Source organism: Heliangelus exortis, chromosome 7, assembly GCF_036169615.1.
Source record: "Heliangelus exortis chromosome 7, bHelExo1.hap1, whole genome shotgun sequence".
NCBI lineage: Eukaryota > Metazoa > Chordata > Aves > Apodiformes > Trochilidae > Heliangelus > Heliangelus exortis.
In genome coordinates this window covers 14,390,901-14,407,228 of record NC_092428.1, presented here as the reverse complement: position 1 = coordinate 14,407,228, position 16,328 = coordinate 14,390,901, and the positions used below count along the sequence as shown (strand labels likewise).

Genomic DNA, 16,328 nt, shown 5'->3' with positions numbered 1-16,328 from the left:
CATCTCCAGCCCCAAAATCAGGCCTCCCCATCCCAAACTGGGAACTCATTACCCTTACTTTCCACTGCTGTTAGAGTACTCACTACATGCTTAGCTGGATAGTTTTTGGCATCACAAGAAGCAGCATTTAACACATAACCACTTCTTGTCACAGACAGCTTCTTTCATTCACTGAAACCTTGAGCACTGAATCTCTACATACCCAAAGTGGGTGAACACTTAAGCACTTCACTCTTCTTTATTCAGGAGGAAAAAAAAAGCATGAACCTGTATGCTGGGCAATTCAGTTATCTTCTATCTATAATCCAAAGTGTCTTAGAAAGCTGGAGAGGAACTTTTCACAAGGACATGTAATGATGGGACAAGGAGTAATGGTTTTAAATTGAAAAAATGGATATTTAGTTGAGACATTTGGAAGAAAAACTTCTCTGTGAGGGTGGTGACACATTGGAACAGGTGGCATGGGAAGCTGTGGATGCCCCCTCCCTGGAAGTGTTCAAGACCAGGTTGGATGGGGTCTGGAGAAACTTGGTGTAGTGGGAGGTGTCCCTGCCAATGCAGGGGGCATTGGAACTAAATGGGTTTTTAAGGCCCCTTCCAACCCAGACCGTTCTATCGTATCTTTAAGAGCATCCAACTTTCCAGGTAAATGGATGAGTTATTCTAAGCATATATGACATTTTTTGTTTTCATTCAACGGCATCCTCAAGACTCCATGTAGGAGTTCTTCCTTTTAGTCAGGTTAGAGACAATCAAGATAGATACTCAAGGATACAACTCACTGCAAAGTCAGATGCGAAGTGTCACATCATGCAAATGGCTCACTCCAACTCAAAGTAGTGGAAAGTGAGGGAACGAAGATAAGCATCTCACGATGCAGTTACTACAGGCAATGCCCGTTACAAACACGGCGTGTGACACTCAAGGCATCCCTTTTAGTGCTCAGACAAATAGCTTTTCATCCACCTCAGCATGAAATCGCTCAGGAGCGGTCAACTCCTGAGGCAGCACAACTAAGCGGGCCACCAGCTGCATGGAGCTCCCTTTCCAGCAGCAGCTGCTGGAGATGCCGGCTTCCAGATGCCAGAACCCGGCAGCCAAGAAGGTGCCAGAAAGGTGGGCTGGGACCAGGGGGCGAGCGCCCACCTGCAGAGGGGCACCGGGCGGGGCACGGATGGGTGCCGAGCCCCGGGAAGGGGGGTAGGCTCCGAGCTGCTCGCGGCCACGTTTGAGCGCAGCGGAGGAGGCGGCGGCGGCAGTGTTTAGTCTACCGCCGCGGCCCTGCCCTCCCGCCCCCCTCCGGAGGCTGCCGGCTCCCGTTACGTAACGGGCGGCAGGGCTGGGGCATCAGCCCCTCACCGGGAGGCAGCGAGGACGGACTGACGGACGGCGCGAGCCTTGCCACGTATCGCGCCCCCCACGCCCTCACGCACCCTCACACCCCGCCACGTTTCGCACCCCGCCGCGCCGCGGCCCCCGGACCCTCCCCCCTCCCCTTCGCCGCCGGTCCCCGGGTGAGACGCGGAGCGGGGGCGCCCGGGGCCTCACCTGAGCGCGGGGGGCGGAGGGGGTGGAGCGGCTGCCGCTGACAGGGACTGGGACGGCAACGGCGGCACCGAGCGCGCGCTTCCCGGTGGCGTAACCCCAACACGCGCGCGCGCGCGGCCGTCCCCGCGCCGGCTTTTATAAGGTGCGGGCCACGCCCCCTCCCCCCACCCCCTTCCCGGCCAGCGCGAGGCGGGGGCGGGGCGGCCGGGAGGCGCGTGCTACGTGAGCTGGGTCACAGCGGCGGGGGCCCCACTGCGCACGCGCCGCCGCTCCACGTGGGCGGGCGCGCGAGGGGTGTCCCGTGTCCCCCCACCCCCAGTGCCGGCAGCGGAGGAGCCCCGCGATCGGCGGTGCGGGCGCGATAGCGGAGAGCGATAAGAAGAACCCTGAGGAGTGTCGAGCCAAAAGTGGCATTTCTGGAGTAAAAGTTCCCAGAAAATGGCCTTAAAATAGCGGGAATCGCGAGGGTCGCTGCCGGCAGCGCTGCCACCCCGCTGCCCCTCTCGGCAGCACCCGCGGGCAGGGCAGAGCCCGGAGCAGGGTCTGGGTGAGGAGGGGACGGATGGGTGCCCCAGCTGACACCCACACCCCATGGGCCAGGCCGGCGTTTGCTTTCCAGCCACAACCGCGTGTAGCGGTTCATGCGGGATGCACAACCCGGGATCGCCATCACACCGGACTTTCTGTCGCGTTATCCAAGTCCTTGCTGGCTGCGGGTTCTTCCAGTGGCTCCCTGCAAAACTCAGGTGAAGGTGTTGCCGAGTTGATAGTACCTTAATTAAGTGCCGTTTCTGAAACTCCGTCCTCTCCTCCCAGAGCTTTCATCTCACTCTGCTGATGACAAAGGCACAAAGCACCTCTCACCCCTCTCCTGGTGCACAAGAGCTCTTGGCTATCACAGGAAGATGTTAAGCTCTTGGCTTATCATAGCAGGCCGGTGCTGACTGACCTTTCCTTTTTAAGAGTTTATAGAGTAGGTTTTTGTTCATTATAGTTCCAGCAGTTAGGTTAGAATCAGGGGCATCAATAAGCAATTTTTGCTTTCAGATGTGGACTTGAAGCAATGCATCACCTCCTTACCAGCAAAGCCATTCTCGACCCTTCTTTTAAAGACAGACATTTTTGGCTACCCCTTGCTGGAAGGCTTTCCCAGCAATTACAGAGTGCTGGCAAAGAGGTGACAGGGGCCAAGCCCCCTCCTGACACATGTTCCTTAGAGGGGTTACTGTCAACTGGCTTAAAACCACCTCAGTCACAGGAAGTAGCTGAAGCATGATCCATGACTAAGTTTTCTTGAACTGTTACCTCATCTTCCATTCCCTCAGCAATGGCTTCTGAAGAGCAGCCAGCACAACACCAGGTGCTCTGCCCCGCTTTGGGGGAGACTGTGAGATATGACTTGTCTCACATGAGAAACAAACAACAACATCAAGTAAATTCAGTAATTCCTTGTCCAGATGTGAACACAGATGTGTCCATGCAGCTGACTACATCACCAGTGCTGTGAGCGCTGCTGCGCCAGGGTGGGAAGGAGGCCAATTTTTAGTGAAACTATCCGTCAAAAACTAAGCCTTCCTTTCCTCTCATTTTGGTTGTCTTCCAACAGAAACATAACTCCTACAACTAGCAGGAAACACTGGAATGATATCCAGGCTTCTAGCAGAGGCATCTAGTGAAAGCCCTGTTATCCAAAAAAGAGTCCATAACATCTAGCCAGAGATTTAACAGCAGCTTCTAGAGATTTGGCAAAACCTCACACACTGTAGAGGCATTCAGATTCTTTCTAGCGAGATTCACTGCTTTCTCACTATCTGCACTACTCAGATATTTTTAGAAAGTATAGCAGGCAGTGGAGAACAATGACAAAAGGTTTGTTAGCACGTTTAGCAGCGGGCTTACCCACGTTGGTCTGCATGAGGTTGAAGACAAATTTCTGCTAAAGGAGCCTAGGATTTTTGGCATCTACCAAGTAGTCAAATCAACATTGTTTCCAATAGTCACAGCATCATTTTGCTCAGTGAATCTGTTTCTGGCCCTTAACAGTGCTTAAGTGCTCTCTACCTAGCTGGCATAACACATTTGCTCCTGCCTTACTCAACTTCCTCAAACCCCTGCTGCCTGGAGTACTGTTCCAGCCTCCAGATGCTTGTAACTTTAGGGATGTTCTCACCATGATGTGGTCTATTTAGTAACCCCCAGCTGAGTTTCTCCACTCAGTATTTCTCCTCTCTTGAGCTAGCACTGTTTTGCATCCACAACATCCTTTGCCTAGCAGTTACACCATCCCTTAGCAAAAGCATAAAAAAACACCTCTGTTTGTTCACTGGGAACTTGGCTCCAGCTAGTTAGATGTGATTATCTATTAGCCTCCTGTATGGAAAGAGACACAAACCAGTTGCTAACTCTCCCTTGAACAGGCTGGAGGATTAGAGCCTACCTACTCTCTTGTGGTGGCCATACTCCAAGTCTTTGGTCATGCCTTTTGTCTTCTAAGAACCTTTTCCAGTTCTTCAGCATCCTTTTGGAGATGACAGGCCATGACCTGCATGCAGTTTTTATAAAAATATAAATATATATAAACTGTATAAAAATACAAAAATATAAAATCATCTTTATATCACACTGAGCTAGCCCACAGTATTGTTTGGCTCTTTAAAGTGTATTAACAGCTTAGGTTTGACCATTGGGAAGATGTGGTGCCTCTTCTAGTTTCACACACGTTAATCAAATAGTGCTTGTCTGCTCCCAAAATAAAGTCATTGCCTGCAGTCAAGAAGCAATAGTTATTTTATGCAAAGTTATTTTTAGTGCCAGAGTTTGAGGATCTTCCCTAACCAGCAGCAGCAGGGAGAGGAAAAAGACAAACCATACATGCTGTCTTGGTAAGCTGAAATGAGCAAATAATACTAAAATATCATTCAGATATTGAGGTGTCTCCTCTACACTTGTGCCAGCCTTAGGAACACAGAATATAATCAGCAGCAGCAAATCAGACAGTTTTGGTCTTTCAAAGTCACCACTCCAACCAAGTATGAGAAAATGTGAAAGTCCCCCATATACGTAATATATGCTACAAGTAAAATTTAAGAGCACAGCCAGATTTGGTTAGTTTGCATCTAAAATTTAATGATAGAGAGAAAGACTACTCATTAACTTTCTACTTAAAGAAGTGGTTTCTCTTTCATTTGCCTATTTCTAAAACAAAAAAAAAAAAAAGAAAACTTTTTTTTTACCAAGAGGTTCCTTGTGGCTTGACCATGTATTTTCAGTGCAAGATTGCTGGTTTTATGTATTTAGAGCAATTAAGAGTTGTTTTGCAAAGGCCAGCTGCTAGCAATTTTAATGCTTGTTTCTGCTTATTTGGGGCAGCTGGAAAGACACACAACAGCAAGAAAAGCAAGATTACTACTATAACCATTATTAGCCTAGAATCACATTTTCCAGTCACTTATTTGGGTTGGAAAATCTTTTACAAATTCAGATTAAAAAAAAAAAATCAAATATTTGCCTATTTTTTAATCTTGTCCATGTAAGAGATCACAAATATTTGTGGCCTCCTTGTCTGCTCCTTTTGTTTGCACTTCTTGCATTGGGAGAGTCTCAGGGATCCACTTCCTCTGGTTGCCTGCCAAAGCTCAAATTAGTAACCTCCAGGAAGCCATCAGAGATGCATTTGTATGGCCAGGCCTTCACATCACCCACAGGATTGCATCTCACATGGTGTACAGGGGACAAAAAACTGTTTACAGATGCAGTTCACACAGCTCAGACCCTGGCTCAAAAGTACCTACAAAGAAGAAACTCAGTGTGGAAGTGAAAACTGATATTTGTGCTTCTTAAATTAAATAATTATGTGAGTGAATTACAAGAGGGCCTTTTATTTTCAAAATCATCCCCCAGCTTACGTGCTGCAGAAATACTTAATGTGGGATCCCAAGGAGGCAGATGAACCCTTGGAGAAGGCGTGAGGAATGTCTTCCCAGTGGTAAGATCTGTCACAAAACTGACTCTAATCTCATTTTCTCTGCATATCTTTGCACAGCACAGAGGCCAGGATTGGGCTAATCTATCTCTTTTCTTATTTTTTTAATCTTTTTTTTCAGCTGCATGCAGCAATGAGAGGCTATAGCACTGCTCTGCCTTCAGAGGAGTGATCACACTGCAGCATAGTGCTCTGGCTTTTAACCCTGCACGTGGGTAGGGATGCACTTACCAAATCACTGATTGCTTTGGGATGAAGAAAACTGAGAGGCTGTTCCCAAAATCTGAGATCCAAAGTATCTTCCCCAGCTGTGTCCATCTAAAACCACCTCTTCTTCCAAGATCTATTCCTTGGGGCTGTTAGGGTGGGTAAGTGTGAGCTTGTTTTTAACAACAGGGTGGACACTTCCCTTAGGGATTGTATTTCAATCCTGTATCTTATTAAGGGAAGGTGTGTTTTGTCCATTAATCCAATTAACTTTGTGGATTAATAAAATTCAGCTTGCTCTGTTTCAGGAAGCACACAAATAGCAGTCAAGCATAATTAATACTAAACATTTAAGTAACAGTGGTAACAAGGCTGCTATTTCCCTACATACCCTGTTTATTATTTTTACAAGCTATGCTCTCAAGTTACATGACATGATTTCTCAATTAGAATGGCTCAATTCATAACCAGAAGGCTGCCCTGAAAACATTTACTTGTGTATAAAATTCTCTTTGTGCTAAATATAGGCAGGTAGGTTCCAGCCCAGAATTATGTTTTCAGTACTTGAGAGGAATCTGTATGCTCAGTTGTAAAGGCATGAAAATAATCTGTCATTATTCTGACATCTGTCTTGGCAAAGCCAGCTTTCTAATCGCAGCTATTCTCTTACAAATTCAACCATAGTTTGGGTGCTTGAACACTATAAACAGTTAAGTCCTTTAGATATATATAGCTCTTGGCATATTTTCCTATTTGAGGACATATGGTCCTTTGCTTTAAACAATGCTCTTATGTTGCCGATACAAAAAAAAAAAAAAAAAAAAAAAAAGAGAAGCTTGGAGGAAAAAAAAAAAGGGAAAAAGAAACTAACCAGAGTCCTCTGCTAAGAACAGCTCAAATTACTGCAGTAGCTTTGTTCCTATTGTTTTGTTTGGTAAAAGATGGTGTCTGGATTGCTGATGGAATGAAGAAGGTGTGGAAAGAAAATTAAAATAATAATAATAATAAATTAAAAAAAAAAAAAAAAAAAAAAAAAAAAAAGTTTTGGCAGCCGCACTAACTCGAGAATAAAAATCCCGAACAGAGGAACAGAGTCGGCCATCTCGCTTGGCCAAGGGCTTAGTTTGTTCAGAACTACATTTCCCATGGCTCCCGGTGGGGCAGAGCGGTCCCGCCTCGCCGTTCCGCTGGGTGGTGCGGGAGCGGCGGGGTCAGCGCGGGGCTCGGGGCCATTGGTGCTGCGGGGACACCGCTCCTTCCTCCCGCACGGAGCGCAGTGAGTGGGGAGAACCCGCGGGGAAGGCCGGGCCCACGTCCCGCCCCTGTAGCCACGCAGCCTCGGTGGGATTGGCAGGCGAGGCAGAGGGCCCGTGGGGATGGGCTCAGCGAACCAGCTCGGTGCCGTCTCTGAGTGATCCCAATCCAAACGTGGCAGTCCCGGGAAGGAAGGGGTTAAACGCCTGCATACGTTGCATTTCATGGTTTCTGGTACAAATTACTGTTCTTGTCCCCCGCTGCTTTTTCCCCAGCAAAGTGCAGATCTGTTTGTAAAATCCATGTCTGCTGGGGGTTTTCCCATGCCGGGATATCGGAGTCGTGGAGACGTGACAGGCACGGAATGGTCACACCACAAAATGTCTCTGCTGCCCTTCCCTTCCTCTCCGGCTTCTGCCCGAGCCGGGGGGCAGCGGTGCTGCTGCTGAGCAGGACTCCCCAGCAGGATCTGCTCCCCCGGCATCACCCCGGTGGAGCCCACCCGGGGCTGAGACAGTGGGAAAGGGGGATCCGGGGTGGGAATGTCAGAGCCCGCGTGTAGAGACAGGAGCCCTGCTCGGGAGCAGGCACTGACCCTCAGGAGTCACAAGCTCTTCTTTGGCACTGCGTAGGGGGCTGTAAATCAAAGCAGACGTAACTTCCTCCGTGAAGGGCTTCAAGTCCTATGGTTGAAAAGTGAAATATTTAAAATAATTGTTAGGGATTATGAATCAGTTCATCCCTGTTTCAGCTGAATGCTACAGCTGGGAGTGTTTCTGGCTATTTTCTGACATCCCAAAGCTGAGTTCAAACTGCAATCTGTGACTGACCTGAAAATGTGGCAGAATCCTTTGGCACAAAAACTATCCATGGCTGGAGATGGTTCAGTTCAGCTGCAACTGCTGTCTGTCATCTAACTCATGGAATTCTCTTCCACAGCTGATATTTTGTCTTTCCTTCTCTTCTGGCATTGGTGCCTTTCCCACAGATCTACTGTGGGCTGCAATAGGACATGCAGCTGGATTGAGTCCATCACAACTGTGTAGGAAACAAACGAGAGCAGTCACCTTCCATGCTTATTCCCTCAGGGATATAGGAGTTTAGGAGAGGAACATTTAATCTGGTCTTATAGCAATTTCTGTAAGAACTGTGCACACTAACTGATGGAAACAAAGCAAGGTATCTTTAAATAGTCTTAAAAATTGCCTGAAAGTGAGTTTGATGTATGACTAGAGACTAAGACCAAAGCAATAACTCCAGAAAGCAGATGCCACCATTCTGCAGACTCTGCAAGATGGAGGTTCCTGGTACTGCACTTTTGAGATTAAACTTAATTTTCCAGGGACACTGCATTATATTGTGCTTGTCTTTTTAGACAGATACAGCTACCTGTGGGTGTTGGTTATGGCTGTGGTTTATCAAGCAGTGTATAGAAGAACTGCTTCTCTCTTCTGCAGGTTACACTCTACCTATGTTAGAAAAATGAGGTAAGTTCTCATCTCATTCTTGTGTACAGTGAGAAGACCAGAGTTTGGAAGTCTCAAGTCCACTGTCAAAAGCAGCCCTACCAAAATTTAATCTGGGGGTTAATATTTTAACAGTTCAGCAATAATATAGTAGTGCTATGTGAGCTCTATAAATGTTAACAGTCTAAATCTCTCCATTCCCTTCACCACTGATAAGAGCTGTTTATCTCAGGCAGAAGTTCTGTTAATGAATGATATACTTGCTGTCCTAGCTAAATGTCTCTTTGAAATACAAGGCAGACTTGAAAGTGATGCTGCTCATCTCATTTTAAATACTACTACAAACAATCAGAAAGAAGCACATCCTGACACCCTTTTTCCAGCGATTGCTTTTCCAAACTCAGGCCCTGGCTGGGTCCTAAGTCTTCAGACTCTTTACCCCTCAGGTCAGTGTGAGAGAACATACCCTGCAGTAATGCCTGTCCCCTGAGGGGAAGTGTATTCACTACCTGAAGTGCTTGGTAGCCTCCCCAAACAGGATTTGGAGCCATCTAGACTAGAGAGATAAAAGGAAAGATCAAGGTTTCCTGCACACAAATGATCCTGTCTATAAAGTAGACCTCTTGGATTAAGAGACTGGGTTACCTACCCATCTTCTCAGATGTCCAAGACTTGAGGCTACTTGTGTGGTACTAAGAACTGCAATCTTTTCTGTCACATGGGACCTTTGCCACAGGCTACAGCCCACCAAAGAGTAGACTCAGCTGTAAAAAGCTCTAGAAGCATGTGGAATACATAAAATCTGTACTGTCCCTTCAGCCCTCCTGCTCTGTGCAAAATAAACACATCCAAATATAACACGGGTGAGCTCAACATGATCTTGAATTCATCTTCCCAATTCTTTTCTCCCTGCAGATACTTAAATGAGCTAAAAGAAGATGATACCCTTTGTAGACAAGCCCAGAATTCAGGAACTTTCTTCCTCTTTCACAATCTCTCCCCCTTCCTGCAAAAGGTTGGGAAAAAATATTTGGTACCACAGCTCAGTGCAGCAGGTAAGAAACACCTCCTGGATCACACAGTTGCAATGGTACAAGAGGCATTTGCAATAAGCAATCCCATACACTGGGGGGAAAATCTCTAAAGCTGTGCAGGAACATTCTCCTATTTGTAGCACTCTCTTTGTTTACAGCAAAAGACTATTGAGAGTTAAAACCTTGGCATGCTCTTCACACAAGGACAGTATCAGCATATACCTTATCTTTATTGAGATGCTCAGTTTGAAACATTTGGGACCAAATCTTTTGAAGAGAAAGGGCTGGCAGGAAAACAAGCAAGATTTAAGTGACAAGGTTTGTTATTTGGTGTAATGTAGGAAAAGTTTTATTTGAGAGAAAGGTATTGGCTGGTGAAGGGCAGAAACAGGACAGCTGGTCCCCAAGCATTACTGCATTTGCATCTTTAGCTTGAAGTGGTCAAAAGCTCCAAGTTAGGAGAAATGCCAGACTTTTGCTCTCCATCTGGGTGGGGTCACTTTTTCACACACTGCACTGAACCAAGATAGCACGTGCCTTGAAGATCCAGAGAGAGGGTGCATCATGGTTGTGTGATTTTGCTTTTGTCATTACTTTTTTCTTTTCCTTTCCCCTGTTGTTTAGAGATGAAAAGGATCCTGAAGAAATTCAGAGAGACAGAACAGCAGATAGAGAAGTCAGTGCTGATTGGTTGTTCAGATGAGCACGTACCACACTTTGCCCTGGATTTAGGTTGGGCTGACTCTTCCTCCATCCATGTCAGCATCACATTCAGTGCACTGAGATGAAGATGCTGTCCAGGCAGCATCCCTGGGCCTTGCTGGGTGAACATCTACAGCCAAAGAGGACTTGAACTCTGGTTGAGGCTCTGTAGGAGCTGTTGTGAGGGTGGGGGGTCAGAGCCACAGAACTACACTGCTGTTCCTATGCTTGTGCTCATAAAGGTGGGCTGTTGGCTGGTCACTTAACTTTGGGGAACATTACCACTGATGTGTTGTCACTTCCATGGGAACTTCCAGAAATTGTACACTGAAACAATGAAGGGCATAGAGTTGGGATAATTATCTGCAATTTATGTGATCAAATTTTTTTTTTTTTTTTTTTTGAACAGGAGCCTTGGACAAATCAGTCATTGAATCTGAACTCAAGGGATCATTTACTGACTTACGAAAGGCTCTCTTCATAGTGGATGGGAAGGATTCTTCTTTGATGGCTTCGGTACTGTACACAATTTTTCACTTCAAGATGTTGCCATTTCTGACATTTCTAACTCCTCCTTGTCTACAATATTGTTTTATGGTTTAATACATATTGTGGAAGTACCTACTGTACATATTCACTGACCTAGGTACAAGCATATAAGCAAACTATAAATTACAGTTTTCCCAAATTTGTGATCCCAAAAGCAAGCTGTGACAGAAACAGAATCAGACTTAAAAATGAGTGCAGTAATTAGCCACTTAGTATCACCCTGCTGTATGTCCAGCATAAAATATACTGATCTTTTCTGGGTCACAACAACCCCAGATTGTCCATAGCTTAGCAACTACCAGGCACTAGTTTTCTGTAATCTTTTGGGCAAAATTTTCACAAATGAGCTTCCAGATCTCTCAGAGCTACTCACTTACAAGCTGTTACTCTCCAGGTGCCCTATGTCTATGTTTGGAACCCCTAAGAAAAGATGTGTGTCTGAAAATCAGCTGTCCTGACCCTTAAGTAGAAAAAACTCATGTTTCTTTTCCTGCTCTATAATGTTTGTGGCGCTTGGGCTATTTCTAAAGAAGATATTAAGGGTTGGAGGCTTAGAATAGTTCAGTTCTCATTATATCCCAGTAAAGAACAACTCTTCCCTGCCTCCCCAAACACGCTTCGGTTTTTATGCTAAAGCAAGAAGCACAAAACATGGATTGCAGAATCTGCCATTTTTCACAACCAGTGCCCATACTTCATTTGCCTTTCTGAGGCTTCCAAGCTCAGAGTTTATCCACACAACTGGGGAGAAGACAGCAAAGTATCATGCAGGGAGACTGCTCTGAATGATGTCTTTGCCCCAGATAAAAGTAAGATCTGTGTTTCTCTGTTGGTGTTTGCAGGCCCAGTCCCTTCTCCGGTGGCACGATTCCCACCAGTACTGCAGCAAAACTGGGCAGCCCACTCAGAAAAACATGGCTGGCAGCAAGCGTGTCTGCCATGCCAGTGGAATAACTTATTATCCACAGGTGAGCACCTAAACAGCAAAGGTGGGTGACACAGGGTGTCTGTGGGGACAAGCCAGTGCTCCTGGGTGGCACAGATGGGAACCTGTGAAAGGCAGCAAGTAACTGAGTGCTTTTTCTTCAGTGTTCATCTGGTGATCCCCAAACAAGGGGAAAAAATTTGCACTTATGTGGTCTGAGCTCCTCGCTTTGCTTTTTGATGCATTTGCTAGATGTCTCCTGTGGTGATCACCTTGGTGTCTGATGGGAGCCGGTGCCTCCTCACACGACAGCCCTCATTTCCCAAGGGGATGTACACTGCTCTGTCAGGATTCTGTGACATAGGTAAGGTGGCCTCAGACATGCAGGGCCATGGAGGCAGCAGGGTGTGACATTATGCAAACACCTGTTCAAAGAGGAGGATGGAAATGGGTGGTATCAGGAAAAATGTAATGGATCTAAAAAGATTGGTGTTACTGTTCAGGCAGAATTCCAAATAGCTGTAAAGATCTGAAGAGAATGGGAATTAAGGGTGTGTTTGAGTTGCTATAATCCTTGACTGTAAATACAAGGCTCCCTGGGTCAGATGCCCAGATACTTTTTTAGCCCATTTTGTATCTAGTGCAGTCTGGTTCAGAAGAACTACAGACCTCTTGTTACAGGAGGGAAAATGTCTTGAAGAGGGTAATGGCAAAGAGAGGCAGCAAAGAGGTTCTGTTCACCAGCTGTTCGTAGACAAAGCAAAAAAATGTCTCTGATGCCTCTGTTTAAGGGAGGTAAGCATTACTGATTAATTTAATTGAGCATCCTGCTGACAAATATTTCCAGGTCGGCAAAGTCAGAGCTGGAACACCTCAGAACTGAGTGTGCCTACATTTTCTTTGCCATGGTTTGCTGCCCCAAGGCCAAGGTGTCCTTACCTATCTTTGTTTGCTTCTAGGTGAAAATGTGGAGGAGGCAGTGCAGAGAGAGGTGGCAGAAGAGGTGGGCCTGGAGGTGGAGTCAGTCTGGTACTCAGCTTCTCAGCATTGGCCCTTTCCCAGCAGCTCCTTAATGATTGCTTGTCACTCCTTGGTGAGGGCACAGGAGGCTGAGGTGAGCAGACTTGGGTTCCTTGGAGGCATTTCATAGCAAAATCTCTTTCAGTCCACAGACTTCAGTTTCGAGAGCATCAGATCTCTAAATGCAGTTTTCCATTAGATTTCTCTACAAGTGTAGAACAAACTTCAAAATAATAATATCTTCTGTTGCAACGTGCCAGATTTTGCAAGGGTTACTATATAAATACAAGCCCACAGCCCAGCACTTCTATGTTTTTTCCTCTGAACTTTGCAGAGGAGGTACAGTCTAATATTAATCTCATATTTTCCATAGAACATGCAGCTTCTGCCATGTTAATTACTGTGCTCAGACTACTGTTACTTTGCAGGCCAATACCCTGATGGAATAGGGCCACACTATTCATGGCTTCCCTATGGAAACCAAGACAAGAAAGCACTGGTGGGTCCCTTCCTGTGTTGGCATCAGCTCTTGATTGAGGCATGGGTAAAGCACTCCAGGAATTCTAGCATAGGATCTTTGTGGGTGCAATAATAAGGCCCCATTTAAATCTGATGTAAGGAACTGGTACTCTCCCAATTCTTTCCAGATCAGTATGGACAGCCTGGAATTAGAAGAAGCCCGTTGGTTTGGCCTAGAGGAAGTTGTAGAGGGTCTCAAGAGAGACCATGGATCTTCAAAGCAAGACAATGGTAGTTTTTTACCCTGGTTCCCTCCCAAACAGGCCATTGCTCACCAGCTGATATGTGAGTGGGTTCAGCAGCAGACTTCCCAGCTGGCTTAGATGTGACTGCTGCAAGTCTAAGACTCCACCAGAACTACAAAAGCTCGACATAAAAGCTGTATAAAGACTTAGTGAAGGCCAAGTCTGAGGGCAGCACCAGACTGATGGCAGTCTTAGGCTAACACACACTGACCGACAGAGCCATTTCTAAACTGATTATTCTCAGATGATTCCAGGTGCAGTGGATCACCTCTGAGATCCCATGACTTCCAGTAACTACTGGGTAAAATTCTTGATTCCAACATATCAAGCTTATTGTGACCAGCAAGCAACAGAAATGGAGCCCCTATGGCCCATTGTTGTCCATTTAGCTACCTTGGACAGACACCAAACACATAATTTTTACATAAAAAAATCAAGGGACAGTGCCACTTTTCAGTGTTTATATGCATCTGAAAAAAACATCAAAAAAAATTTTAAAAGCCTCTATGCTCTTCCCTTCTTCAGTTTCCCTTCTCATTCAGTTTTCCAGTTTCATTTAAAACATGCTATTTAATTAAAAAAAAATTTTTTTTTTTGCAAATATTAAGTGGGCTCTTACTTCATTGAAAGATCTGAGCAGCTGAAAATACCTCTAGAGGCACCATTTTCCCCACCAGTAAGAGTGTGACTTCCATCCCAAAGAAGAAAGAACAGAGCTATCTGATGGAAGAGAGCAGAAGAGCAAAACCTACATGTAAGCCTATTAGAAGAACCCAGACAATGGGAAGGTGAGAGGAACTGCTGCAATAAAGGACAGACAAAAATCCTGAAAGGCACAATGCCTCTTACCCTGTACCAAGTCTGTAGCTTGTCTGGAGAGATGGTTTTGCTTTACCTATTAAATGGTATCACTTCTCTGCAGGAAAGATAAAGTCTCTGGGCAAGGGAAGCTTAGTGAAAAAGGCAGAAGGGACTGCTGATCCAGGCTGCTGATCCAAGCTGGGAGGCCTTTCTGCCTGCTTGGTCAGGGCTGAAATGCCAGGGCCACAAGGCCAACAGTATGGATGCTTGAGTGGGGAACTGGAATGTGTCACTGGCTGCCACCAGAAGGATTTATTGTCCATGAAAGACCTTTTGCACAGCAGCTCTCCTTCAGTAAAACCTGTGTGCCAGAGCACGTCTTCTGTGTTTGTGAGCTCCATCTCAGTCATTCCAGTAGGAATGTAATTCTGGTACAGCCAAGGGCACTGTGTCCTCTGTCCAGCCCAGCCAGACACACCACAGGAGCCCACATGCTGCTGAACTTCACTCCAAAGCTCATGCATCCAGCTGCCTTTGAAACACTGCCTCTCTTTGCAGGAGTTCCTCCTGCTTTCTCTCCCATCACACCATTTTAATTCCTCAGCATTTACCTCTTCCTCTCTCATCTCTGGAATCTGCTTCTTTCAGCCTCACGCCTTCCTTCCCCTTCCCTGCAGTGAAAGATACTGAACAGTTTGATCCTGCCAGCACTTCCTACCTTTCCTAGTTCTCCTTAGTGCCTTTCCAACTCACCCTTTTGTAGTTCACTAACACACTCTGAGATTGCTTCCAGTGTACAACATCCAGCTCGATGTACTCAGTACTTTTTAATATCCACATATGACCTGTTCTCCCAGTGGCAATAAAAGGACTAAGAAGTAAAAGCAGCCAAAAACCTGGTACCTGTGCATGAAAGGGGTAATAGCTGTGTGACTGCTGCAGTAATCTGAGCTTTGTCTGCTTTGGTTTTCTACTTTTACAGTACATATTTGCAGTGTAGGTCTTTGTTAAACCAGATGCAGTGTGATCTGCTTTAACTTCAGAGAAAATTCACCTGTGTTTGGGAAACACTGGGTTAGTCTGCTTGTCAAATTATGTTTTTTAACATCAACACACAGGCTTCCAGGTCCTTCTGAACTGTCCTTTCTACACTGCTGACACTGACCTCCCTGTCCTGGTGGGCTGTCCCTCTGGGGAGATGTGGGCAGCACAGGAGCAGGAGCAGGCTGGGCATAGGAGGGATGAGCACTACTGCTGCCCCTTGCTCGATGCTGGTGAGCCAGACATTGCCCAGGCTGAAGCTGGTAGGTACCACGGGCTTCAGAGCAGCTCTTAAAGAGTTGCAGTCTGATGCTCTGACCACACCAGGCTTTTTCAGATTTCTTCAGTTACTGCCTGCTTGCTACAGAAAGAAATCTAGAGAAAAAGCAACACTATCTTCTCATTTTGTTGTCGCTTCTGTGACTCGCCTTTTAAAAGTTTTAAACACCTTTTAAGTATCAATAAGAAGAAAGTCTTTTCAATCTATGCAAATATTACTTTTGATAGAGCAAGAACAACTACAAGGCTCTCATATCTTTTGAAAAGCCTTGTATTTTAAACTGTTTTATAATATCCTTAATCCATAGCCTTCTTGATTTATGTGTGAAATAGTAAGTGTCCTCTGTTTCTGGTGTTAAAAAAACAGGAATTATTATAGGTGATTACTGGCAATACACAGGACAGAAAACCAAGATGAGAGAGACATTATTCTCACTTGCATTTGCTTCAGAAATCCAGCTGAAGCCTGAGTAGTACTCAGTGCAGTTGAGATGGAACATGCTCCATAAGGGCAGCTGACCTGGAAAAAGAACCAGGCAACTCCTAACAGATGCTTCTTCCACGAAACACAGCAGGGCTTTCCCATGCAAAAGATACCAGGCAGGAAAGAGGCACATAGCACAAATTCTCTCAAAAACACATCAGTTAAATGAATCCTCTTTGACAACACTTGGCTTGCATAAATCTGTGTGACTCCACTGTTTTCAGAGACTGCCAAGGCTCTGGACTTGGAGCAGGACCCACCTCTGGCAAGCA

The 16,328-nt window shown here is 45.9% G+C and overlaps 2 protein-coding genes across 14 annotated transcripts in view; one reads left to right on the top strand and one right to left on the bottom strand.

The window, feature by feature from the left end:
• Window positions 1-1,703, bottom strand: part of P4HA1 (prolyl 4-hydroxylase subunit alpha 1) — a 35,294-nt gene extending 33,591 nt beyond the window's left edge. For 3 of the 4 annotated variants that reach the window (XM_071748943.1, XM_071748942.1, XM_071748937.1), the window contains exon 1: window positions 1,549-1,685. The gene's annotated coding sequence lies outside the window, so the exon portion shown is untranslated. Of the gene's footprint in view, window positions 1-1,548 lie in introns of all 4 variants that reach the window. The other variant, XM_071748939.1, reaches the window with a different exon arrangement.
• Window positions 1,704-6,867: 5,164 nt separating this feature from the next.
• On the top strand, window positions 6,868-14,625 carry NUDT13 (nudix hydrolase 13). 10 transcript variants are annotated; one of them, XM_071748919.1, is made up of 10 exons: window positions 6,868-7,013; window positions 8,371-8,478; window positions 9,373-9,512; window positions 10,116-10,223; window positions 10,603-10,709; window positions 11,585-11,710; window positions 11,920-12,031; window positions 12,627-12,781; window positions 13,335-13,437; window positions 14,060-14,291. In XM_071748919.1, the coding sequence occupies exons 1-10, from the start codon at window positions 6,883-6,885 to the stop codon at window positions 14,137-14,139; spliced, it is 1,170 nt and encodes a 389-aa protein (XP_071605020.1). In that variant the 5' UTR covers window positions 6,868-6,882; the 3' UTR covers window positions 14,140-14,291. The 10 variants fall into 10 exon arrangements, with proteins under 10 accessions (XP_071605020.1, XP_071605025.1, XP_071605019.1 ...); XM_071748926.1 differs by having other exon boundaries at window positions 6,909-7,013; window positions 8,367-8,478; XM_071748924.1 differs by lacking the exon at window positions 13,335-13,437 and having other exon boundaries at window positions 14,060-14,625.
• The last annotated feature ends 1,703 nt before the right edge of the window (window positions 14,626-16,328 follow it).